A 24,983-nucleotide genomic window follows, 5' to 3' on the forward strand; every position below is an offset into this window, starting at 1 on the left:
GTTTGAAACAACATATATCTCAGCCTCTATGTTTGAAAAGGCATGATGTAGGATAAGTTAGTTATAATTATCACCAAGGTATCCAAACATACTAGAAAGCTCACTGAAAACATCAGCTTAAGTGTGCTGCAGCAGTAGAGGGGAAAAAAAGGCAAATTCTATGTGAAATTATAAGCAAAAGAGATTGAAAATAGAACATAAAGTTCTCCCAGTGCCATAAAATACTAATGTGCACGTTCACAATTACAGAGCTGAAAAGTACAGAAAGGGGCAGCTACAATTACCACAGGACCTTCTATAACACTCCAGTTATCTACTGAAATTGACAGTCATTAGACTTTGCAACAGACTTCACAAAATGCAGTTAATTTATGTACTATCACTGCCACAACATGACAAAATGGCATTCAATTAAATGGCTTTAAATGAACTATATCAATATCTCTAAACTCTGAGACAGCATCTTTCTGTTTACAACACCCCAGGAAACCATTGTGTCCTTTTGTGAGTCAGGAACATTTGGCTGACTACTGCTAGAGGGGGGGATTCTCATGATGCAGCTTGGGTCTGAAGCTCACCGTACTTAATTTAGAGGCAGGAAAAATCAGAAGAACTAACTGAACCTATTTCCTCCTAGCTACATCAAGGAAAAAAGTTAGAAACATACACAATAAAGGTTTTCCTTTATCAAACTCTATGAGTTCAGTAACATTAAGCAGCATAAATTCTCATTTTTGTCAAATGTTTTCTCAGATACATACACACACACACACACGTGTGAATTCCTTCTTTGTTTATTTGTTTTTATTTGTTCGTTTGATTTATATCCCACCCCTCCTCCCAGCAGGAGCCGAGTGGCAAACAAAAGCACTAAAAATAATCTAAAACATCATAAAAACAGACTTTAAAACATATTACAACAAAACATCTTTAAAAATGTATTAAAACAAAACATCGTTAAAAACATTTTTTTAAAAAGCTTTAAAAACATCTTAAAAAGCAATTCCAACACAGACACAGACTGAGATAAGGTCTCTCCTTGGCAGCTGTCTAATATTTAATGGGAGGGAATTCCAAAGACTAGGTGCCACTACACTAAAGGTCCGCTTCCTATGTCATACAGAACAGATCTCCTGATACGATGGTATCTGCAGGAGGTCTTCACATGCAGAGTGTAGTGACTGACTGGGTATATAATTGGTAAGATGATCTTTCAGGTATTCCGGTCCCAAGCTGTATAGGGCTTTGTACACCAAAACCAGAACCTTAAACTTTGCCTGGCAGCTAACGCAATTCTTTCAGCAGTGGGTTAACATGTTGGCAATACCCTGCCCCAGTGAGCAGTTGCACCGCCACCTTTTGCACCAGCTGCAGGTTCTGGACCAACCTCAAGGGCAGCCCCACATAGAGTACATTACAGTAATCCAGCCTGAATGTTACCAGTGTGTGGACAACAGTGGCCAGGCTATCCCGGCCCAGAAACGGCCACAGCTGTCTTACTAGCCAAAGCTGGCAAAAGGCACTCCTAGCCACTGAGGTCACCTGGGCCTCTAGCAACAAAGATGGATCCAGAAGCACCCCCCAGACTATGAACCTGCTCTTTCAGAGGAAGTACAACCCCATCCAAAGCAGGCAACTACCAATTACCTGAACTCGGGAACCACCAACTCACAGCGCCTCTGTCTTGCTAGGATCCAGAGTCAGTTTATTGGCCCTCATCGAGCCTATCACTGAGTCCAGGCAGCGAGGGCTTGCACAGCCTCGCCCGATTCAGATGTTATAGAGAAATAGAGCTGGGTATCATCAGCTTACTGCTGACGCCTCACCCCAAATCTCCTGATGACCTCTCCCAAGGGCTTCATCTCCAGACCATCCCTTCCTCCAACTGGAGCAAAAAACAAGTTGAGGGTGTGCATATGCACTGGGCTGGTTCTTTATACCTAGATTTTACCTACTGAACTTGTGAAAATCCGACATCTTCACAATGTATCTAGCTGCCATTAATATTGTTTACCTGATATATCCGAACCGGCATTTTCTCTACAAATAAGCCTTTTTTCTCTCCTTTCTTGACCAACTTGGTTAAGATGGACAAACGGTCACTACTGGGTCTGTGGGGTCGTGGTGATGATTGTGGTGAAACATCTGGTGAAGATGGAACAGATCTGGGAAATAAAATGCATATAAGCTTAATGCTGAAAATATACTATCCAGTCTGCTTGACAAGGCAGCTTTCAAAGAGTCAAAGATCGCAAATATATTGTTCATCCAGCAACGTACATTTGATCATACTTTATATAATTATCTGCATATGGAAGCCCTGAACTCACTATATGGTTGATTGTTCATATCTGTAGATTATGCATCCTGTGGGAGAGCAACAGGGTGTGGAACAGCCTTTTGTAAGACACCCATGTAATCTCCCTCCTTCATCAGGTTGTGTCCATGGCTCTGTGCACTGCTGTTGTGCTAAGTACACTGCATCACAACTCCACTCTAAACAGATACCCCCACGCATTCAACAGCCTGCTCTCTCCTCACCCTACTCAAGCCCTCACACACAGCTCTGCTCCTGATATTGCTAGGAATAATAAGATACATCTAAGAACAAATAAGATGCATCTGTATCTCCCACTGATGTTCATAACTGAATATTTTCATTCAGCTGAAAACAGGGAGAACAGGGTGGAATGCCCTCCCTGTTGAAATATGAGAGGCTCCATCTGTCTTGGCATTCTGCCAGCTTTTGAACACACGCCTGTTTAGGCAAGCATTCCCCTGTACTTGAACTTTTGATTTTATTAACTGGTTTGTTTGCTTTTACCTGTTTTAATTATCATGTTTTTAACTATTTTGTTTTATTGTATATTTTAACTAAGGATGTTTTAATATTTTAACTGAGTTATAATTTGGTATTTTAACTAAGTACATACTTTATAATTGATTTTATGTTGCAAACCATTTATAAGCCTGAATGGCTTCTAAGCGATATATAAATAAAATATAAAAAATAGGTTTTATAGTTGTCCAGCCCCCTGCTAAAGGAAGGTAAAGAGGAAGCAAAAGGCTTCTCTAACCAAATGTATTTTGTCCTTTAACAGGATTTGAGGGTCATGATGAAAGTATCTGGTCCTGAAGAGGTATGTTCTGCTTTTCAAGGTTATACCCATGCAAGCTGCAGTACTGTAGCCTGTACAGTCCCATTCCTCTAAATTGCCATTTCCTAACTTTCTTGACTGCCCCTAGCTATAAACGTGTTCTCAGAAGCTACCCTGAGCTAATGCATAACCAAATGATAGCCTCAGGAGTACTCCTCTGGATAGAAGATTATAAATTCTGCAGAGCTCCCTCATGGAAGCAATAAGCTTCTTATTAAGTAGTTTTACAAAAAGCCTAATGGATTTTGTAGGGAGAGCAATAGTAATGTTGTGTTTGTGCATGAATCAAATGACTGGAGTTAAAGGAAAGATAACTTACATGGACAGATCCTCAGCTTCTTGACGCACAACACTAACTCTGCTTTTCTTTGGCAAAACTGGCGAGTTCTGATCAGAGACTGTCTGATAGAAGAGCATGTAGGCATTCCAGTAGCGACGCCGAACATCAGGATATGGATTTGCTATAAAGAAGAAATATTCCAAAAAAATCTTTATAGTTGACTGCCTTGATTCTTGCAGTATGAACACAGGTTTAACCACAAATTTCAGACAGCTGTTAATGGAAATCCAGTCCTTTCAATGGGGAATGGATAAACTGCTAATGATCAACAAGCAATTCAGAAAAAGGTAGCTGCAGTCATTCATCAAACACAGCTGATGAGTAAATGATAACATTTTCAACATTTTATTTTCCAAATGCAGACGGATCACTTGCCTCACACATTCTGCCCGCCTCCCCAAAAGCAGGCCTGTCCAGGAAATAGAGTGGGACTAACATACACACGTATTTCATGTGAGGGATGAATGTGCTGGAAAGTTATGGGTGCATACATAAAAGCAGTACACTACCTATCACACACATTGTTTTCTACATGGAAATGCCTCCTGTGTAGAAAAAACATGCGAGTGTGAAGCACTACAAGAACATCTATGAGGAGAGATACCATCTATTGCATACGGACGTTGTCGCTGCTGCCGGGGGGCGTGCCGCTGTCGGGGATTCTGTCGTCGCGGCCCGCGCCGCCGCCGTTGCCGCTGTCGGCCCGCTTGCATGCGGGCGTTGTCGCTGCTGCCGTGGGGCGTGCCGCTCCGGGGGACTCTGCGCCGCGGCCCGCGCCGCCGTTGTCGCCGCTTGCCCGCTGGGCGTTTTCGCCACTGCTGGGACCGTGTTGCTGCCGGGGACTTCATCGCTGCGGCTTGTGTTGCCGCCATCGCCGCCGCTGGTTGCGGGCGTTTTCATCGTCGCCGAGGACCATGCTGCTGCCCAGGATATTACCACTGCGGCTCCGCTGCCTTCGCCGCTTCTCTGCTCGTGTGTGGGCGCTGTTGTCGCTGCTTGGGGCTGTGTTGCTGTCCTGGTGCCATCGCTGGCGGCTCGTTTTTGGCTGGGGGCCCCGAGACTGCCATTGTTGTTTGAAGAGGACTAATTAATTTTAATGTTGTTTGTTCGGTGTGTGTGTGCGTTATTGTTGGGTGAATGATTGTATGATTGCTTGTCTGTGTGAGTTTGTGTATTTTTAACATGTGCCTGGGAGAAAAGATTCCATCCTTCGTGGGGGGGCTTTCGGGGGCCCCAATTAACGTAGTGACGGGTAATGGGAGGTATGGCGTTAGGAGGAGAACAGGCCAGGTAAGGGGAACTCGTCCCAGACAAATTGTGTCTGTGCCTTGTTCCGGTTCTCCTCATACCCACAGGTTTGTTGGTTGTCCTATCAGCCAGCTCTCGGATCTCCAAGTGCTGCTTTTGAATGCCAGGTCGGTACATAATAAAACCTCACTTGTCCATGATTTAATTCTGGAGGAGGGTGCCGACCTGGCATGTATAACCGAAACCTGGGTGGCTGATCAGGGAGGAGTTGCTCTTTCCCAGCTTTGTCCACCCGGGTATTTGGTTCAGCACTGTGGTAGATCTGAGGGCCGGGGAGGGGGGGTTGCTGTGGTCTATAGGAGTTCTTTCCCTCTCACCAAGCACCCTGTCCAGATGGCGACTGGTCTGGAATGTCTCCACCTTGTATTGGGCCAGGGAGACAGACTAGGAATACTGTTGGTGTACCGTCCACCTTGCTGCCCAACAGCTTCCTTAGCTGAGCTGACAGAGATAGTCTCAGAGGTGCTCTTGAGATCCCCTAGACTTTTGGTACTGGGGGATTTCAACGTCCATGCCGAGGCTGTCTTATCTGGCGCAGCTCAGGACTTCATTGCCTCCATGACAACAATGGGGCTGTCTCAATTTTCTACCGGCCCAACGCATGTGTCGGGACATACTCTTGATTTGATCTTTGCCACTGGACATGGAGATGGTGATCTGGGGGTGAGGTGTCATGGACAGATCACCGCTTGCTGAGATTTAGACTTACAGCGGCTCTTTCCCTCTGCAAAGGTGGAGGATCTATTAAGTTGATCCGCTCCCGGAGCCAGATGGATCCCGCAGGTTTTCAGAGGGCTCTGGAAGATTTTCCGGCTGATAGGACTGGTGCTCCTGTTGAGGCCCTGGTCGCACTGTGGAATACGGAAATGACCCGGGCTATTGACACGATCGCTCCCGTGCGCCCCCTCCGCTGTAGAGCTCATACAGCTCCGTGGTATACCCTGGAGCTGAGAGCGATGAAACATGAGAGGAAGAGGCTGGAGTGCAGATGGAAGAAAACTCCCAGTGGATACAACTATGCTTTGGTAAGTGCCACCAATAAGTTGTATACAAAAGCGGTAAGGACAGCAAAGAAGCTTTATTTTGCTGCCTCTATTAGATCATCCCTATGCCGCCCAGCGGAGCTTTTTAAAGTCGTGCGTGGGCTCTTACACTCTGGCCCCCACGATACTACGGAAACATCGGAAGCCCGCTGCAACGAAATTGCTGGACACTTTCAAGATAAGATCGCATGTATCCGCAGGGATCTTGACTCCGATGTTGCGACAGATGAATCCATTGAAGTGTCCGGAGCACGGCCTTGTCCTTCATTATTGGATGAGTTTCAGTTGGTGCAGCTCGAGGAAGTGGACAAGGTGCTTGGAATGGTTCGGGCAACCACGTCTGTTCTGGATCCTTGCCCATCTTGGCTAGTGAAAGCTAGCAGGGCTGGGACCACCGGTTGGGCCAAGGAAGTGGTTAATGCCTCCTTGAGGGAGGGAGTAGTCCCTGGTAGCCTCAAGGAGGCAGTAGTGAGACCTCTTTTAAAGAAACCCTCCTTGGACCCAGATAACTTGAACAACTATAGACCGGTGGCGAATGTCCCTTTTTTGGGCAAGGTTTTGGAGCGGGTGGTTGCCGGCCAGCTCCAGGCGCTCTTGGATGAAACCGATTATCTAGATCCGTTTCAATCCGGTTTTAGGCCCGGTTTTGGCACCGAAACAGCCTTGGTCGCCCTGTATGATGACCTTTGTTGGGAGAGGGACAGGGGGAGTGTGACTCTGTTGATTCTCCTTGATCTCTCAGCGGTGTTTGATACCATCGACCATGGTATCCTTCTGGGGAGACTCGCGGAGTTGGGTGTCGGGGGCACTACTTGGCAGTGGTTCCGCTCCTACTTTGCGGACCGTCACCAGAAGGTAGTGCTTGGGGAACATCACTCGACACCATGGACTCTCCATTGTGGAGTCCCTCAGGGGTCGGTCTTGTCCCCCATGCTTTTCAACATCTACATGCAGCCGCTGGGTGCGGTCATCAGGAGTTTTGGAGTGCGTTGCCATCAATATGCTGATGACACGCAGCTCTATTTCTCCTTTTCATCTTCTTCAGGTGAGTCTGTTGATGTGCTGAACCGTTGCCTGACCGCGGTAATGGACTGGATGAGAGCTAATAAACTGAGACTCAATCCAGACAAGACCGAGACACTGCTGGTGAACGCCTTCCCTGCTCAGATGGTGGATGTTCACCCTGTTCTGGATGGGGTTACACTCCCCCTGAAAGAACAGGTACGTAGTTTGGGGGTTCTTTTCAATTCTTCCTTGTCTCTCGAGGCCCAAGTGGCCTCGGTGGCACGGAATGCATTTTACCATCTTCGTCTGGTAGCCCAACTACGCCCCTATCTGGACAGGGATGACCTCGCCTCCGTTGTTCATGCTCTGGTAACTTCAAGATTGGATTACTGTAATGCGCTCTACGTAGGGCTGCCCTTGAAGACCGTTCGGAAGCTTCAGCTGGTGCAGAACGCGGCTGCCAGATTATTGACGAGGACCAGTCGGTCTTCGCATATTACACCTATTCTGGCGCGTCTGCACTGGCTCCCTATTTGCTTCCAGGCGAGATTCAAGGTGCTGGTTTTGACCTATAAAGCCTTACACGGCGTGGGACCTCAATACCTTGTGGAACGCCTCTCTCGCTATGAACCTACCCGTTCACTTCGTTCAGAATCTAAGGCCCTCCTCCGGGTACCAGCTCATCGGGAAGCCCGGAGGGTGGTTACTAGATCTAGGGCCTTTTCTGTGGTGGCCCCTGAGTTGTGGAACAGCCTCCCAGAAGAGGTACGCCTGGCGCCTACACTTCTATCTTTCCGGCGCCAGGTAAAGACCTTTTTGTGCTCCCAGGCATTTTAATCTTTTAATTTTCTTAATCTTTCTACTTTTAACATGTATCCTTCTTAATTTGTGTTGTATTTCGTTTTTGTTGTGCTTTCTGTTGTTTGTTTGTACATGTTTTTGTGATTTTTTACGATGATATATTGTATTTTATCTTGTTTGTTCACCGCCCTGAGAGCTATTCTGCTAAGGGCGGTATATAAATTGAAATAATAAATAAATAAACCCTTATACCACTGGCCAGATTCTCCAGTTCACAACTCACTTATGGGTCATATTAAAAGTATCAAATGCAAGAGGACAACAGCCAGACTGCATATCAATAGCTTAATTTGATTATATTTTTAAAAAGACAGATATCAAACTACAATGTGTGTTCATGCAACTTTAAGTGGAAGCTTGAGAATTATGATTCTGCCCTTGAAAAACCTTGTTATATGAACTTATAAATTATGAGAGAGTGAAACAGAGAATGTAAAATTCCTTTTTGGCATGCTTTCTTGCCATATTTTTAAACTTCTTTGGAACAATACAGGTTGTGGTGATCCTCTAGAACAGTTTCCAGGCGGAAAGCTGCAGGAGAAGGAGAGGAAGGAGCAGTCTGCTTGAGCAACAATGGATGCCACCCTTTATGTGTGCTCAGCATAACATAAAATGCATTTGTAAACCAGGTGTGGGGTGTAAATTAAAAACAAAGGGTATATCATCCAAATATGCACAGATCCCATCAATTTAAGGGCACTGGAAAAAAATTCAGTTCCAAGTTTTGTAATAAATCCACATCACTGACTGAAATTCTGCGTTTTGGCTGATGTGAGAAAGTTTTAAATGCAAGGAAAAGTGATAGTTAAACACAAAATTTATACTTACATTGATCATAAACTCGGGGTCTATACTCTCCACCAAAGCATTCATACTCCAAAGTTTCATCATTCAACTCAAATTCTTCAACAACTGTGTCATTAAATTTGAACCATTTTCCTTTCCCACATCCCCTGTGGTAAGACAGAGAATAATAATAACAATAATACAATTTTATTTTTAGGCCGCCTATCTGGCCGAATGAACGGCCACTCTAGGCGGCGAAAGACAAGTCCTGTTCACACTCTAGTATGATGGCTTAAAAATCTCAAAACAAGATTCCTAATACTTTTCCAATTCTCAAGGTTACCAAAGAGATAATCTGTAGTGTGAATGATTACATACTAAAATCAAATATGAAGCAAAACATCTCTGAATTTAAAGGAATCAGAAATCACAGCAACATGGCAGATACATTCACAGCCTTGGCTTGTACAATCATTCAAAATATCTTCTTCCCTTGTGCCTCCTGTCACATACCTGGTTTGATATGAAGGTCCTGGTTTTGTATTAAACCAGAATTCTGAATTGGGAAAAACTCTGCCTTACTGCTAATTAACACACATCCTGGCTTACTTTTCTGGTTAGTTAACCAACATTAAGCCAGAGTTCCCTGGTTCTAACACTGATTTAATACAAGCTAGGATCTTCACAACAAAGCTGGACTGTGACAGGAAGAGGGATGAGAGGAATAGTACTCCAAGGATTCATAAACTTTAAACTATCATCCAAACAGGTCTACTAAATCCTTATAGTATTGAACAGAACCTACCTCTCTTTGTTTATACCCTAGTGTGTATAGAGAGATATCTATGAAACATGATATCAAGGACTATTTTATTTGAACCCACTTTTAAATCTAGAACTCAGTGTACAGAGAGTGGAAACACATTCTTAGCCTGTGCTCTTTCTTATCTGTAAAATGAGAATATGAACCAATCAACCTGACACTATTGGTTCAATGAGGACACACATAATGTAAACCATAGTGTTAAGAAAGCCATTTATTATTACTTAAGATAAAGAGTGTTTAGAGAAATGAGCAAGTTAGGTTTTATACTATGATTAAGTATCTCAGCCTGAAATGAAACATGGAGGTACAACTGTATCTGATTAGGCCTCAGACTTTTGGAAAATTACACCGTATGGGGGAACTGACTGCCAACAGAAGTGTTGGTTACAGGTGCTAAGGAGGGGAACACCTTTGGCAGTTAAAAGTACTGAAAATAAGTGTCTCTGGCATTTATTTATACTGAGCAAAGACATTAGAAGGGTCTAATCTGAAGGGTGTTCTGAGGGTCATTCTAAAACCTTGGTGTCCAACATGGTCGCCACTTGCCACATGTGGTCAACTGGCGATTGAGCTGTGGCAAATTGGTGCTTTACTTCTACCACTAATTTTTAAGATAAGTTTTAAAATAAAATTCTTTTATACATGTACCAGTTCAAAAATGTGTCTACCCCTTCCCCTAACAATTACAGATCCTTGGGTCCTGTACGCTTTTCTGATTTTGAAAAGTACAGAATTGCTTTTGAATTCATGCAAGATATTGACATCCACAACTCTCATCTATCTCAAGAGCTTGTAAAGCTCCTTTCTTTGGAGAGGCACCTTTTTGAGACAGATGCAATTTTACTTCAAAGCACTCAGCATTTGAAAGATGATTCAGTTGTGATGTGGACTCATATTTTAAATCAAAACAAGTCTGCATTTATTCCAAAACCGTTTGATTTTTGCATCAATAGGTTCTATGAATCAACTTTTTTCTGTGGTTAAAGTGGTAAAATCAAAATATAGGTCGCAGATATCGGATGAAAATTGGAGGGCAGATATGTGATCTAACTGATTTTATGCCTGCTTTCTCTGCACTACTTAATGAAAAGACATGTCAGATTTCTCACTAATTCTATCAGTAAATAATTCAAAACATTATTGTGTATTTTTCTATCCTCAAAACCGGGGGGAGGGTTGTCATGTGGCAAAAATGTTAACACATTCGCCACAATTTTGGCAAGTATGAAATTAATGTTGGACACTGTTGCTCTAAAATCTCCTAATGTTCATTTGGAAAAGACCAACAGAAGAGGGATCCTGCAAGAAGGCCAAACATTATTGGCTGGAGGCTGGGTAACAGAAATTAAAGCCCAGATGAAATATTGTCAGTCAGCTGGAGTTAAGAGTCAGGCAGAGAAGAGCCTGAGAAAGCAAGTCAGAAGACTAAGGAAAGCTGAAGAGAAGAGACATTTGGTCTTACCGTGAAATCGGTCTTCTCTGTGCATGTCAAAGATGATATCAGGTGGGTAACTAGCTCCACCTAGTGGTTGAAGGCAAAAGAGTACTGCTGACGTTTTACTGTAGGTCCGTTCCCAGTCTGCGCCTGCTCCGTCCGCAGTTTTTTAATAACAAGCCCACAGAAAGAAATGAAATAATACCACAAAAAGACAAGACAACAGTACTCATACACTCTCTGCTCAAGGTCTAACAGCGCTTGGACAGGCAGCCCAGCCGTCATAGGGAGCGGCCCTGATATCATCTTTGACATGCACAGAGAAGACCGATTTCACGGTAAGACCAAATGTCTCTTCTCCTGTGCATGGAAAGATGATATCAGGTGGGACATACCAAAGCTGACCCATGTAGGGTGGGAATACTGCTGGGCTATGGGTACTAGTGATCTGAGAGGACATGCTGTAGCACCCTTCTACCAAAGGCTGCCTCGGCTGAAGCATAGGAGTCTATTTTATAATGTTTAATGAAGGTATTGGGAGTGGCCCATGCGGCTGCCCTACATATCTCCCCCAGAGAGGCATTATGGGAAAAGGCCGCTGATGTGGCCGCCGCCCTAGTAGAATGAGCTACCAACCCGGTGGGCCAGGATAATCTTAGAGAGGCATATGCCAAGGAAATGCATGCCTTGATCCACCTGGCTAGTGTAGATGTGGTGACTTTATTCCCCATGGATTTTGGGTGAAAGGAGACAAACAAATTATCTGTTTTCCGAAATGATTTAGTCTTGGAAATATAAACTTTAAGGGCTCTTCTCACATCAAGAGAGTGCCAGGCTTTTTCTAAAGGATGGACAGGATTTGGACAGAAGGATGGTAAGACCAGCTCCTGCTGACAATGGAAGGCAGACAACACTTTGGGACGAAAGGAAGGGACAGTACGGAGGACTACTCTATCCTTATGGAATACACAAAAATTTTTATGGACAGACAGGGCATTCAATTCAGACACTCGACGGGCCGAAGTAATGGCCACGAGAAACAAGACCTTAAAGGAAAGAAGACGGAGAGAAACTTGACTCAGGGGTTCGAACGGAGGTTTTTGAAGGGCTGACAAAACCTTATGCAGATCCCAAGTTGGGTAGCGATGCACCGTAGGAGGTGCAGTTATCGTTGCTCCCCTGAGGAAACGCTTGACGAACGGGTGAGATCCGATTGGCTTATCCGGGGATCTGGAGAGGGTTGCTGATAAGGCTGAAACTTGGCGCCTCAGGGTGTTTGGTCTGAGACCCAAAGATACGCCATCTTGCAGGAAGGACAAGATTTCTTTTACTCCCGCCTTTCGAGGAAGAACCCCTTGTTTCTGCGACCAGGATGAGAAGGCCTTCCAAGTGCTTTCATAAATTCTGAGTGTGGATGGGCGTCTAGAAGCCATCATGGTTTCTACTACTTGCGGAGAGATGCCTCTTTTCAAGAGTCTCTTCCGTTCAAGTTCCAGACATGAAGTGCCCACCACTCTGGGTCTGGGTGCTGGAGCTGTCCCTGAGAGAGCAGGTCCGTTCGCACTGGAATCTTCCATGGTGGTTCCACCGACAGGTCGAGAAGGTCTGGAAACCAAGGTCTCCTTGGCCACCATGGAGCCACCAATAGAAGTGCTGTCCTTTTGGCACGAAGTTTTTTGAGTACCCTGGAAATCACTGGAATTGGAGGAAATGCATATAGTCTGCCCGGAGGCCACTGGGAAGTCAAGGCATTTATCCGTTCCGCGCCTGGTGACGCGTATCGGGAGAAGAACCTCTGCACCTGCCGATTGGCACTGGTGGCAAGAGGTCTACTTGAATGTGGCCAAAACGTTCCACTATTTGACGAAAGGACTGTGGGTGAAGTCTCCATTCTCCTTGAATCAGCTTCTCCCGACTGAGCCAGTCCGCTTGGCTGTTGTCCTCCCCCTTGAGGTATTCTCCCGCTATCGATGATATTGGGCTCCACCCACTGGAAGAGGAGAAAGGCCTCCTTCTGAAGAATGAGGGAGCGTGTGCCTCCCTGACGGTTTAAATACGATTTGGCTGACACGTTGTCTGTTCTGACAAGCACTGCCCCTAACCGTCTGGTGTTCGCAAAGTGCCTGAGGGCCAGACGAACTGCGCGTAGTTCGAGTAGGTTGATCGGCAGTGCGGATTCCTGAGCCGACCACGTGCCTTGAATCATCTGCCCGTCGCAGATGGCTCCCCATCCGGATAAGCTGGCATCGGACGTTATCAGGGTGTGGAGTGGATCCTGGAAAGGGACGCCTCGCGTCAGGTTGAGCTCTTGGGTCCACCAGAACAACGACTGACGAACCTGTGGCTACAGAGTGACCATGCGGTGGTGCCTGGACGCTATGTCGTTCTGGAATGGCAGCAGCGCCCACTGAAGAGTGCGGGAATGATGACGTGCCCATGGTGTCGTTTGGAATGTGGATACCATCAAACCGAGAAGTGCTGCCAACTCCATCAGGTCTGTAGAGGTGGAGGATAGGACATGCAACACCACTTTGCGGATCTTGCTGATCCTGTCTGAAGATAGCGTAATGAGACCATTTTGAGAGTCTATAGTCGCTCCCAAATGTGTGATGCGTCTGGACGGAAAGAGATGACTCTTGGCTTCGTTGATCAGGAAACCGTGATCCTTTAGACAGGTCAGGGTGACATGGAGGTCCTCCCATGCCTTGTGTAACGATGGTGAGCGGATCAGAAAATCGTCCAGATAAGGAAAAATATGAATCCCCTGTGTCCTGAGGTGTGCCACCAGGGTAACCACTATCTTGGTGAATGTCCTGGGAGCGGACGACAGGCCAAAGGGCATGGCCCTGAACTGATAATGGTCTTGTCCCACCGCGAAGCGCAGATACCTTCTGTGAGGGGGAAAAATTGGAATGTGCAGGTAGGCTTCCTTCAGGTAGATAGATGAGAGGAAGTCCCCTAGCCTCAGCGCTTCTTTGATGGAAAGTAAGGTCTCCATCCGAAATTTGCGGTACTTTATGAAGCAATTTAGAGTCTTGAGGTCTAATACTGGCCTGGATGAACCGTCTTTTTTGTCGACGGTGAAGAACAGAGAGTAGTTTCCCAGGAACCTCTCCCCTGGAGGTACTGCCTCGATAGCTGCCATGCGTAGGAGATGGGAAACTGATCTCAAAACTTTGCCCCTTTTGTGTGGATTTGCTGACAGAGGGGATGGAAGGAATCTCGCCGGGGGGGTGGAGGAAAACTCCAGGCGAAGGCCGTATCGAAGAGTGCGGAGGACCCAGCGATCGGAGGATAGGTCCTCCCATCGGTGAGCAAAGCGTTGGAGACGGCCTCCCACCGGCGAGGTGGAGGCGTCAGAACTGATTTCTGTTTCCACGTGCCTGGGATGCAAGGCCGGATCGACCTGGGAGGTGTTGCTGGGACTTAAGTTGGTTGCGCTGTCTGTTCCAGAAGGGACGGCTGAAGCGGGCGTCCTTCTGTCTTCCAAAGGGACGTGAGCCCCGAAAGGACTGCGACAAGTGATATGGATGGAATGAGCGGCGAAAGGTCCTTCCATCCTCCCTTTTTCTGGTGGATGGCATGGACTTTTTCTTTTCCTTGGTTTCTAATATGTTGGCGAGGGCAGTGTCCCCAAATAATTTGCCACCCACGTAGGGTTCTGAGGCAAGATTCGAACGAGCTGCAGGGTCTGCATCCCAATGTCGAAGCCAAAGGGTCCTTCGCGTGAAGATCCCTGCAGTGAGAGACCTAGCTGCAAACTGCATGGCGTCCATTGACGCATCTTCCATGAAGGTAACTGCCCGAGAGACCTTCAGCAGAGATTTGCGTATCCGGGCTGCATCCTGCTGTGGGCCATCTATCAGGTCTTCCAACCACAGTAGGGAGGCTCGAGCAAACACAGAAGAGGCTGATGCTGCCCTGATTGAAAGCGCACTAGCCTCGTGCACTCTTCTAAGTCCCTGGTCCATCTTGCGCTCAGTAGGATCCTTAAGGTGAGCGTCTGAGTCTTTAGGATTCAATGATGGGTTCAATAGATTGACTATAGGCGCGTCTATGAGCGGGACTTTCAACTGATCCATGATCGGTTGTTCCAGTGTATAATATTTGTTGGCTACCGAAACTGATTTTTTGAATTGCAAGGGAATGTCAAATTCTGATTTGAGCACCTTGGGGAGAAGAGAAGGAAGCTTCAATACTCTAGACCTAGGCTTTGGATCTGGACATACTGCTGAGACTCTCGAGGAGGGTGGAGTAGGAGGATCCTCTGTAGAGGTGAGGGTAAGAGCCTCCATCGCTTTGCATAGCAGAGTTAGGAAATGAGCCTCTTGAAATATTCTAGTAGATAAAATCTCCTCAGATTCTGATTCCCCACTCCATTCCTCTTCATCCAACACAATCAAGTCATTTTCTGTGTCTATAAGCTCCTGTTCTGGGAGCTGAAGGTGTCTGCCCTGCGATGCAGCATAGGGGTCTGGGGATGTGCGGCCCGGGGAAGGGCGTGTGTTCGCCCTCGGGTGCCTTGAGGGTTGTGAGCCTGATGCAGTTTGAGAAGACAAATCTCTAGTCAGATCCATTAAAAGGGCATCCTTAAGCTGTTCTTTTAATTGCTGAATTGAATGTGCTGAAAGCTGCAGCTGAATAGGGCGAGCTTGAGTGTGAGATGGATAAAACCTGTGCCCACCAGCATCATGAATTTGTTGGACAGGGATTGGCTCCTCCAAAAACCCTGTGAAGGCCTCGGGCGAGGAGTTGTTAGAAAAAATAGCGTCTAAGGAAGGGTGAGACTGGCCACCTTCCCCATCAGACAGGGGTTCCAGGTCCCTCTGGTCCCTTGAGTGGTGGTAGGAATCTTGACCTTCTCTACAGGTTCCCTTATGTGGAACAGGAATCCTGCCTTCTGCAGCCACCCTGCCCGCCAAAACCTGAGCCTCAGCCACCTCGTGCCTGACGGTAGAGGGGCGGGCCACCACTGTTTCAGAATGATCCCCCGAAGAATGAGCCTGCTCTGATCCCAGGATGGGACTGAGTTCTGGCACTGCGCCTGTCACTGGCTTGCGGGGAAGCACTTTTGACCCCTTTGAGAGGTGCTTTGTTTTGTGTGTGGCTTTCCCCATAGCGGGCACACACTGCGGGACTTACGGGGTTAATGAAAATATGAATGGAAGGCTCCCGCTGGTAATGATTGACAACGCTGTCTAATAAGCGGCTAGGTAAAGCAGAAAGATTAGAAGCTGTTGCCGCCGATCTGCTATGGCGTCTGTGCGTCTGCCCCTCCCCGCTATGAAGCAGGGAAAACAAAGCCGCTTGAAAGGGAGCGCGAAAATCCAAGGCGTGGGCCTGAGTTCCGAGCTCCGGTGAAATTCGCCTCTAAGGCTAATGCTGCCGACGCTATGCTGACTAGGAGGAACGGTAGCAAATTCGGCTGGGGAGGGAGCCTGAAGAGGCCAACGGCCCCAGAAGCCGTGGGGAGGGGCTGAATGCTCCTCGCCACCGAGAAAAATCTGGAGGAAAGACACAAGGAGCTTTTTTGTTTTTTTGTTTTTAAACTTTAAACTTTAAACAGCAGGGGAAGACAAAACATATACTGAGGGCAAGAAACAGCAGAAACCAACAGGTAAGACCTAACAGACAAACAATACAAGCCTGAACCGACGGAGACAGAGAGGAATCAACCAGATTTGGTGAAGGCAAAAGAGAAAAAAAAAAAAACTGCGGACGGAGCAGGCGCAGACTGGGAACGGACCTACAGTAAAACGTCAGCAGTACTCTTTTGCCTTCAACCACTAGGTGGAGCTAGTTACCCACCTGATATCATCTTTCCATGCACAGGAGAATAAGGCTGAGCCTGAGAAGACGACTCATCACCTGAAAGAAGCCTAGAAGGTGAAGGATCAGAAGACAGCAGCTAGTGATAGAGGGTTCCAGAAGAGTTATTCTTAAAGTAGAGAATGTTCAAAGTTAGTTCCCTGTGTCAATGTGTGACATTTAGAACCCATAACTGTGATTTATAAAAATTATGATCCACTATTGATCTCATTTCTGTTAATACTAGATGAGTGGCTTTGTAAAGTGACAATGAAAGCAATTTTAAATTGCTAATTGTTCTTGAATTTCATTTGTTTGCTATTATTAAAAATTGTTTTGTGTTTTTTTAAAGTAGAGAATCTTCAGCAAGCAGGCAGCTGGGAATCTAAACCCATTGTCTTTAGGATTTTGTTTGACCCAGACAAACACTTCTCTTCAGAAAGTAATAAGTCCTCACTGCTGCCAAAAACCAGAGAGAGCAAAGCAAGAACTGGATCTCAGAGAAGACTTCAGTCCAGAATCCAAAGCTGTTCTGCAAGTGCAGGCTGGGATGGAGAGAGATAGAGGAACTATGTTTGGACTTAATTAGACAAAGGCGTCTCTCGTATTACTTAGTAACTATACAGAGGGTAAATATAGCTTAACATCTGAAGTTATAACAGTTTATCTTACTACAGTATATTATCTTGTAATTGCCATTTGTGTATACATATTTCTTAATCTCTGTATAATATATTCTTTGGGGTTTTTTTTAAGCTATGGTGTAGTTGTTGGTAAATCTCACACATACACAATATTAACCAGGTTACTATAGAAAGAGGCAAAACCAAGGGAACATTTATTTTTAAGGTATATGGTGGCAGCAAGAGTTTTTTTTAGCAGTATTAAGTATGCAATACACATTTTTCCACACACAGCTTTATGAAACACTACAAAAAATGATGCACTTGCCAAGAAGAATTTACAAGTCTAACACTTCATGGTCTCAGCTGCTTTAAAGCATTCAAGCAAATGACTAAAGAACTAAGAGAGACTATCATGAGCAGACTTAAATCTCTTATTACCTTCTATCTTTGATAAAGGAATAGTAGTGCCCTGCATGGGCCTGACCGCTGTGCACAATCACTCCAACCAGCTCATAGTTTTCTGTAGGGGCCACTTTTTTCCGTGGAGAACCTGCACCTCCCTGATCTGTATTTCGTCCATTATCAACTTCTGAAGAAGAATCTTGGCGAGCCGTTCCTGAAACTGTATAGGGTTCCATGTTCAGCATCCAGGGGAACTGTTTGAAAGAAAACACTTCCGATTAAATTTAAACCTGAACCATATTACCTGTTCTTAAAGCTCCTGTAATTATCTACCACAAAAGCACTTAAGCTGCAAAAGGTTGAATACAGAATATATTCTGTGGAATGGAGAGGGTCATAGGGTAAACCAGAAGGTTTATCTGTTTTTCCAGGACTCAGCTTAGAACTTCAGAATTCTTGCTATGAGACAGGCTATGGATTGCAACTCAAAAAGTAAATCATAATTAATTCTTTTAAAACTCTGCAAACACCATTAGTAGCCAAGGCAAGTAATTCCAAAGCTTATAAGAGAAACGCACCATGGGTGACATGCTTACTGATAACAATAAGAAATTGGAGTCCATTCTAGAAAATGCCTTCAGAGAAACAAAGAGCAGCTGTCTTACCTTTATCTGTTCATCGTACTTAATGGAACGCCCGCTTTCCCAATCAAATCCAAATCTCATGAGGTGGATCACCAACACACTAGGCAGAGCTTTAATGCATGTCCGCTTTACTGTAGTTCTCTTAAAAATAGAAGAGAGTCACCTCCAGCTACTCATTTTAGCATCAGGGACTGCATACTTCCTGTTCACTACAGAGAAGTATTCTTACAAGCGTAGATTTAAGTTTGCAGAATGAAAGAGCAAGAAAACTTTTTTCTAAAGGCTCACAGTATTTATTATATGGAAAAATAGTCAAAGGAGAAATATTTTAACCATACAAATATTTTGTGACATTTGTTTCACTCAAACTCTGCTTTGGTTCAAAATCCCACGGCTAGAATGTTTGCAAACAGTAAAATAAAATAGCAAAAAATTGATATTGGATAGATTCCAACAATCTCTTTGTCACATGATTTTAACATTATTTGCCCATGCAAAGTGCAGAACTTTAAAATTCATATGAATTTTTATTTTACAGGAAAACCCCATAAGCAAGACCTTTCAGAATTTAGTAACCTGCTTACAGATCATATGGATTCTCATATTCTGTAGTGTGGAACAAGGTACTACATTTCTGCCAGGTTAGGCTCTGAACTATTTCCTATAAAAGAAATAGGCTGTTGACTTGTAATGGTAGGATTTCAATTCCTCTGCAGCATTTTCCACACTTAATTTTCTAAGGAATCATTCCTAAAAGCACTCCATCCATTGAGGTTCTTAACACGTCTATTGAAAATGTGTCAACAAAGTTAACTGTTGTCATTTCATACAGAGTTAGGTGTGGTATCCCCTCCTATCTGCTCAATTCTTGCAGGCTGCTCATGCTGTCAGCCCCCCTCCCCCCAAACTGCTATAGAATTTAAACTTTCTAGAGATTTCTGGCTAATGTATGCTCTATAAAAAGAACCATGACTTCACAGAAGACACAAAGGAAAAAAACCGTTACACTGGAACCAGCCATATGACTAAATTTCACAGCCCATCTCAGCCACTTAGCATGTAAGATGGCCTTGCACGAGTCACTACCTCATAGGACTTTGTGAGGGTAAAATGGGGAACCATAATAAAAATAAACACACATTAAAACTGTACGACTTGGAGATCTCAAGAGTGAGTCTAGCCCAAGTATACTAACACACCCTGGGTTATCTGTCCCCAAAGAATACCACAGGTATTTTAATCATCACATAGGGAAAAAAGCATTACCTTTTCTTTACATTTCTCACAGTAGTATGCATTACTTCCTTCCAGAATTTCTCCTCTAACAAATTGATCCAATGAAATTTCCAGGCTTTGACATGAAGTGACTCCTAGATTGAGAGCGACGAAGGCTTCCTCACGTTCATATCTACACCAAAGAGTATAGTAAAAAGTTTGGAATGCAATATTATTAACTCTCATGATTCAGTTTAAGAGATGTCTCTTTTAGGTAGCATGTTTTAACAGTTAGACCCAGTGTAGACTTGAGGCTCATCATCTTCTATGGTGGTTTACAGAACAATCCTAACTATAAGAAGCCAGCATAATTTAAGTTACCCCTATTCCAAACTCCATTCAGGAGGAATTTGACTTACATCATCATTTTTGCTGGCCAAGTTCTGCTAGGTTGATAGTTCACGTGATCAAGCTGAAAGGGGTTTGGAACAGATGTAAGTCTCTCCTGTTCCACCCCCACCATACCCCCAGAACACCAATTTTTGGGGGAGTTAGCTGGTGTACGTTCCATCTGTGGAGAGGGACTTACACCAGAGTAACCCCAGCTCAGCACGAAAACCTAAATCCATACTTTGTCATCCCAATGAATCTTGGATTGTGCCTTCATCCATCTTCCTGCCCCTTTATCCATCCTCTTGCTTAAGAACTAACCATGGTGACTATAAGTGCAGAGTTGCAATAAGATAGTATAATTACAGTTGCCACATGACCATAGTTAATGCTGACAAGAAAATGGAGAGGGAGATTCATACAGGAAGAGGGGCAGCCATAACATACAGATCTAAAGTAGCCTTCCTTCATCTGGTGTCCTCCAGAGGTTTTGGGCTACAACTTTCATCAGCCCACCCAGCATAGCCAATGATCACAGAGATGAGGGGAGTTGTAACCCAAAACATCTGGAAGGCACTTGGTTGGGGAAGGATGGTCTTCAGAGACTTCCCAATCAAACATCTGCTGGGAACATGTTTTCCTATATTTTCCATGTTTGCAAAAACAAACAAACCCCTGACTAAATATTAACTGGCTACTGTACTTTATTTCTTATTTCTACAAATGGAGAATTGGTAATGGCTAATATGAACCCTAACCCTTTTATATGAGAATGATAAAAACCTGAGAAATTAAGTGAAAAATCAAATATAATGAGCTCATTGAAAAATGATCAGGCTCCTCTCTCATCCAATCCAGAGAAGGGAGGGCAGAAACTATGAGAACTTGCAAGAGCTATGTGCTGTTGCAAAAGAGGCAGGGCTAGAAGTCAGTGAGCTATCTTTCATGGGATGTTAAAAGATGCCAAATGATTGGCATGGCCCTGCTTGTAGAGAAAGTGGAAAGAATAGCCTGTCTTATGATCTCATGCTTCAGAGAGGGAGAATTCCATGTGTACTACTCTACAAGAGAAATACTTGAAGGCAAATCTGGCAATGGACTACTTATCAAGAAATTTTATTTAGTTTCTTTAAAATGATGTCATTGATTGGCACTATACAAAGATGAAAATAAAGTCCTTTTCCCATAATAGTGTAGTATCTAGACATTAAGAGTTCTGCATTCCAAGCTAACTACCTGTATTCTACAAAATGATCTGACACACAAAGGAACCACCATGCAATATTGACAGAATTCTTTTCACTACCGATTGATTTGATTTTAAATTTCCTGGCATGGCAATATAAGGCTATTATATTTTGAGACAGATCAGTAGTCTATCTAGCCCAACACTGACTCTGACTGGCAGAGGCTCTCCAAGGTCTCATGCAGGTATTTCTCATTACGTACAGTAAGATCCTCTTAAACAGAGATGCCAGCGATTGAATCAGAGACCTTCTGCATGTGTGTGCTTTACCACCATCTCCAAATATTTAACAGTAGCCAATTCTGACCTGCTGACTAGGGATTATCTAGTTAAAAGTCACTCACCTATGAGGACAGTCTTTGCAGATCTTCTGATCGGAGTAGATTCCCTGGAAAGTGTTTTTAAATATTTGGTCTCGTCCTATTTTCTGTAAGAGATTGAAAGAGACAATAGTGACTAACTTGTACATCAAGTGGCTGTTAATTAAAAGAAATAATATCTGGTTATAACACCTTGATAGCAAATCAAAAATAACCTTGAGGTATTCATCCATCTGATCTATTAGACTTGTGAAGAACTCATAAGCATCTTGTTGTTCGCGTACATAAAGCTCCTTGTTCCACATCTTGAAGATCTATAAAATAAAAACGCATTCCATATAGTCATTGCTTTGATATTTTGAAACCCTAGAGGGGAAGCGGTAGGTGTTTCCTAGTTCTCTCCCTGGCTAGGTCTTTTTTCCTGGAAAAAGCGTGCCTCCAAAAGAAAGGAGAGAATCCCCAGTGTTCTGCACTATTGGATTGTAACACATATGAAGAACTTTAAATTATATTTGAGAAGGTAAGAGCCCTGTTAGTACTGCTCTGTTTCAATATGCCTGGACTTAAATCCACATGTTCAATCGAGGGGAAAGGCATTAATGCTGAATGAAATGGAAAAATTTACCTTCCAGAAATTTTCAGGTAGATAGTACTGCAGCTTACTCTCCATTAAATGACCAAAGAGTGACTGAACTTGATAGAATACATTGTCGTCAGGATTGTCCGTGTCATCATCAATGGAAAGCAATGCCTTTAGAAACAATTGGTAATGAAGTTTATTGAGAAGGCATCACAGTGAAGAATAGAAGTTGTGCTGCTGGATAGGCCAATGAAAATTAACCACAAACAAGTTCACAGATAAAAATCTATTTGTGAAACATTAAGAAAAGTCTATTGACAATCATCTAATTTGCAGTAGAATTCACATACACAAACCTTTCCCAATACTCTGTATAGCTGATCATTACATGTAATGGAACAGTTTAGTTCTGTCAGGAGTTGGTAACAGTAACCAAGATACTAATATTCAACATACCCAGTTCAATAAGCATACCAATTAGGTAGCTGGAAGGGAAGAGTGGGGTCATGTCGTTGGCCTCACAGAGAGGCTTCTCACAAAGCTGTACTACCTCAAAGGGCTGAAGAGGATTGGGTATTATGTCCCCTTACAGAAACTGGACTGAGGCAAGAGATCATATAGCTCCCACATCTGCCCTCCAAGCTTGAAATGGGAGCAGAGCAAGAGCCTGGCCTTCACATTTCAAAGTGCTCCAACTCTGACCCATTTGGGCCCAGAAACATTCTTCATAGGAAGGAAAGAAAGTGAGTGGGGAAGCTCTAGGACAATGTCTGGCCTCCAAACTTCCTTTCAGTCTGGCATTTTGGGGACGGGAAAGCAATGGTGTTTTTTCTCCTTGATGTTTTGGTGTTGGGGGTATATATGTATAAGTTACTTGCTTTTCTTGCCGTTTGGAGGAAGACTGTTCTGCCTGCTTCTTTTGTTTGCTTGGTTATTGGAGAAGTTGTCAGCTTTTTTGTTGGGAGGCATGTTTTGCCTGCTTTTATTGTTTGTTGTGGGATGTGTGTTTTTCTGGGGATCTTTATTTTGTCTGCTTTGTTTGTTTTGGGGTCTATGTGGATATTCTGCCAGTCTTTCTTTTGTGACGTGGCTATTTTATATTGTCCATGACAATATTAGATTTCCAAATGAGCCCCAAAGGCAAAATAGGTTGGGGATCCCTGGTCTACTGCATATGAATATCTGCCCTGTAGTTTCTGAACTAGATGGTTGTGAATTTACCTCAAAGTTCTGGCCCATTTTCATCCCAGCTTTATGACTCAGCTCTCCTTTCCATAGTTTCACATATATAGTGTGGGCTAACAAACATCCTAAAAGCATTTTCTGTAAGAACTGTGAATAAGGATTACCTCAGGAAGTCCTGGCTGCATATAGAGTTGTTGGAAGACTGCATTCATGTAACATGTTGCTCCACCATTTTTTAGCCCCACAAATCCTGAAATGGATCGACCGTCTACGGGCGGAAGATACTGCAAGGTAAGAGAACAGAAATTTGTAGCACAGAAGACCAGATGCGAGTATTAATGGATATAATTATTTGAAAACTGAATATTCAAGACTTTCAAAAAATATTCACTATATGGGATGCTTTCCCGTATTGCTATTAATTAATCCATTCTGAATACCTGACATTTATCTTCACATAAACATAGCAGGAATGAGTAATTTCACTTGCACTAAAGGAATTTGCTTACTTACATCAAATTCCTTGGAAAGAGCTGGATCAAGCTGGTGATGCATAGAAAGCAGTTCTTTTGTAATAAGCTGTAGATTTGAAGGCAAGCTATCAGCCAGCATCACCAGCACTTCATATGCTGCTAATCGGCTATTCACTGTGCTGCATCTAGAAGGGAGTAAAACAGAATCTATTCATGCTACACATTCAGTTTTCATACTAGCAAGATATAACAAGTCACTGACTTCCAGCAGTTGCCAAAGCAAATCAAAGCCAAGTCTAATGCCCATCTGTGCAGTCCAATTTTAAAACCATTTGGAGAATGGATGTTATTTTTTACTGCAGATGCAGGGAAGCAATAGAAAAGTCTGTGTGTTTATCATTCCCTCCCAAAGAAAGTCTGGCTTCAGGGTGTAAATAAAAGGAAGATTCAGCAGAAGAGGGCACTAAATTGTAAATTCAGGGATTAGAATAAGTTATAGAAGTGAGAGCAATTAACAAAAAAAGTTACTTGATCTGTGTATTTCTGGGTGTGGCTTTCAACATTTTGTGGGAACTATGCACTGATAGGGCACAGCAATTGGAAGGGAATTCATGGCAATAATGGTGTAGCTGAAACACAACACAGTTGTGCTGAATGAAATCCTGATACAGGCCTACCGACTGCCTGTTCTACATTCTCCATGGTAGGGATGTATAACCTTGGCCCTCCAGATGTTGTTTGGCTCCAACTCCCATCAGTCCCAGCCAAAATTGCCAATGGTTACCCATGATGGGAGTTGTAGCCCAACAGCATCTGGAGAGCCACCCCGCCCTATTGTCTGGAAGTTCAGAGGAAATTGTTTTGATGTTTTTGTGCTTCTCAAAGAGGGATTGAGGTTTGCTTGTTAAAACAATGAGACTCCTGGATTCTGTAATGGCCCAACTACAGCCATTCAGATTATGCATATTAAAGCAAGTTGTTTTGGAAGGAGTTTACACTATTGCTTAATATCTTCAAGTATCTGAAGTGTATTTCTCCAAAAATCTGAATCAAAATCTTCTAAAAGTTTGACAAAGATCATATAAGAGCAATACAAATGATTTATAGTTAATTAATAATTTCTTAATAGCCTCCTCAGGGACCACATTTATTCTTGGTTATTTAATTTCATGGCACACTTGACCATCGCTCATGAAGTTTATCTTTTAAAAGGGGAAAGGTCCTATTCTGCTTTATTCAGTCTGCACAAAGCTGACTGAATATTCAAGGATGTTAGACTCTAGCCCTCTGCACTTCTTCTTCATTTAAAACAACAAATGGTACTCATTCACT

General features: G+C 43.8%; 1 protein-coding gene across 1 annotated transcript in view; it reads right to left on the reverse strand.

The window, feature by feature from the left end:
• The window catches only part of USP24 (ubiquitin specific peptidase 24), a 141,093-nt gene that overhangs the window by 26,887 nt on the left and 89,223 nt on the right, over positions 1 to 24,983 (reverse strand). Inside the window, exons 41-51 of the mRNA XM_061633148.1 lie at positions 23,692 to 23,836; positions 23,343 to 23,462; positions 22,039 to 22,164; positions 21,629 to 21,727; positions 21,438 to 21,520; positions 19,509 to 19,650; positions 18,264 to 18,383; positions 17,635 to 17,852; positions 8,544 to 8,668; positions 3,478 to 3,619; positions 2,015 to 2,165 (exon numbers count right to left, since the gene is read on the reverse strand). Coding sequence (XP_061489132.1) covers positions 2,015 to 2,165; positions 3,478 to 3,619; positions 8,544 to 8,668; positions 17,635 to 17,852; positions 18,264 to 18,383; positions 19,509 to 19,650; positions 21,438 to 21,520; positions 21,629 to 21,727; positions 22,039 to 22,164; positions 23,343 to 23,462; positions 23,692 to 23,836 — 1,471 coding nt within the window. The remainder of the gene's footprint in view (positions 1 to 2,014; positions 2,166 to 3,477; positions 3,620 to 8,543; positions 8,669 to 17,634; positions 17,853 to 18,263; positions 18,384 to 19,508; positions 19,651 to 21,437; positions 21,521 to 21,628; positions 21,728 to 22,038; positions 22,165 to 23,342; positions 23,463 to 23,691; positions 23,837 to 24,983) is intronic.

Source organism: Rhineura floridana, chromosome 6, assembly GCF_030035675.1.
Source record: "Rhineura floridana isolate rRhiFlo1 chromosome 6, rRhiFlo1.hap2, whole genome shotgun sequence".
Classification (NCBI taxonomy): Eukaryota; Metazoa; Chordata; class Lepidosauria; order Squamata; family Rhineuridae; genus Rhineura; species Rhineura floridana.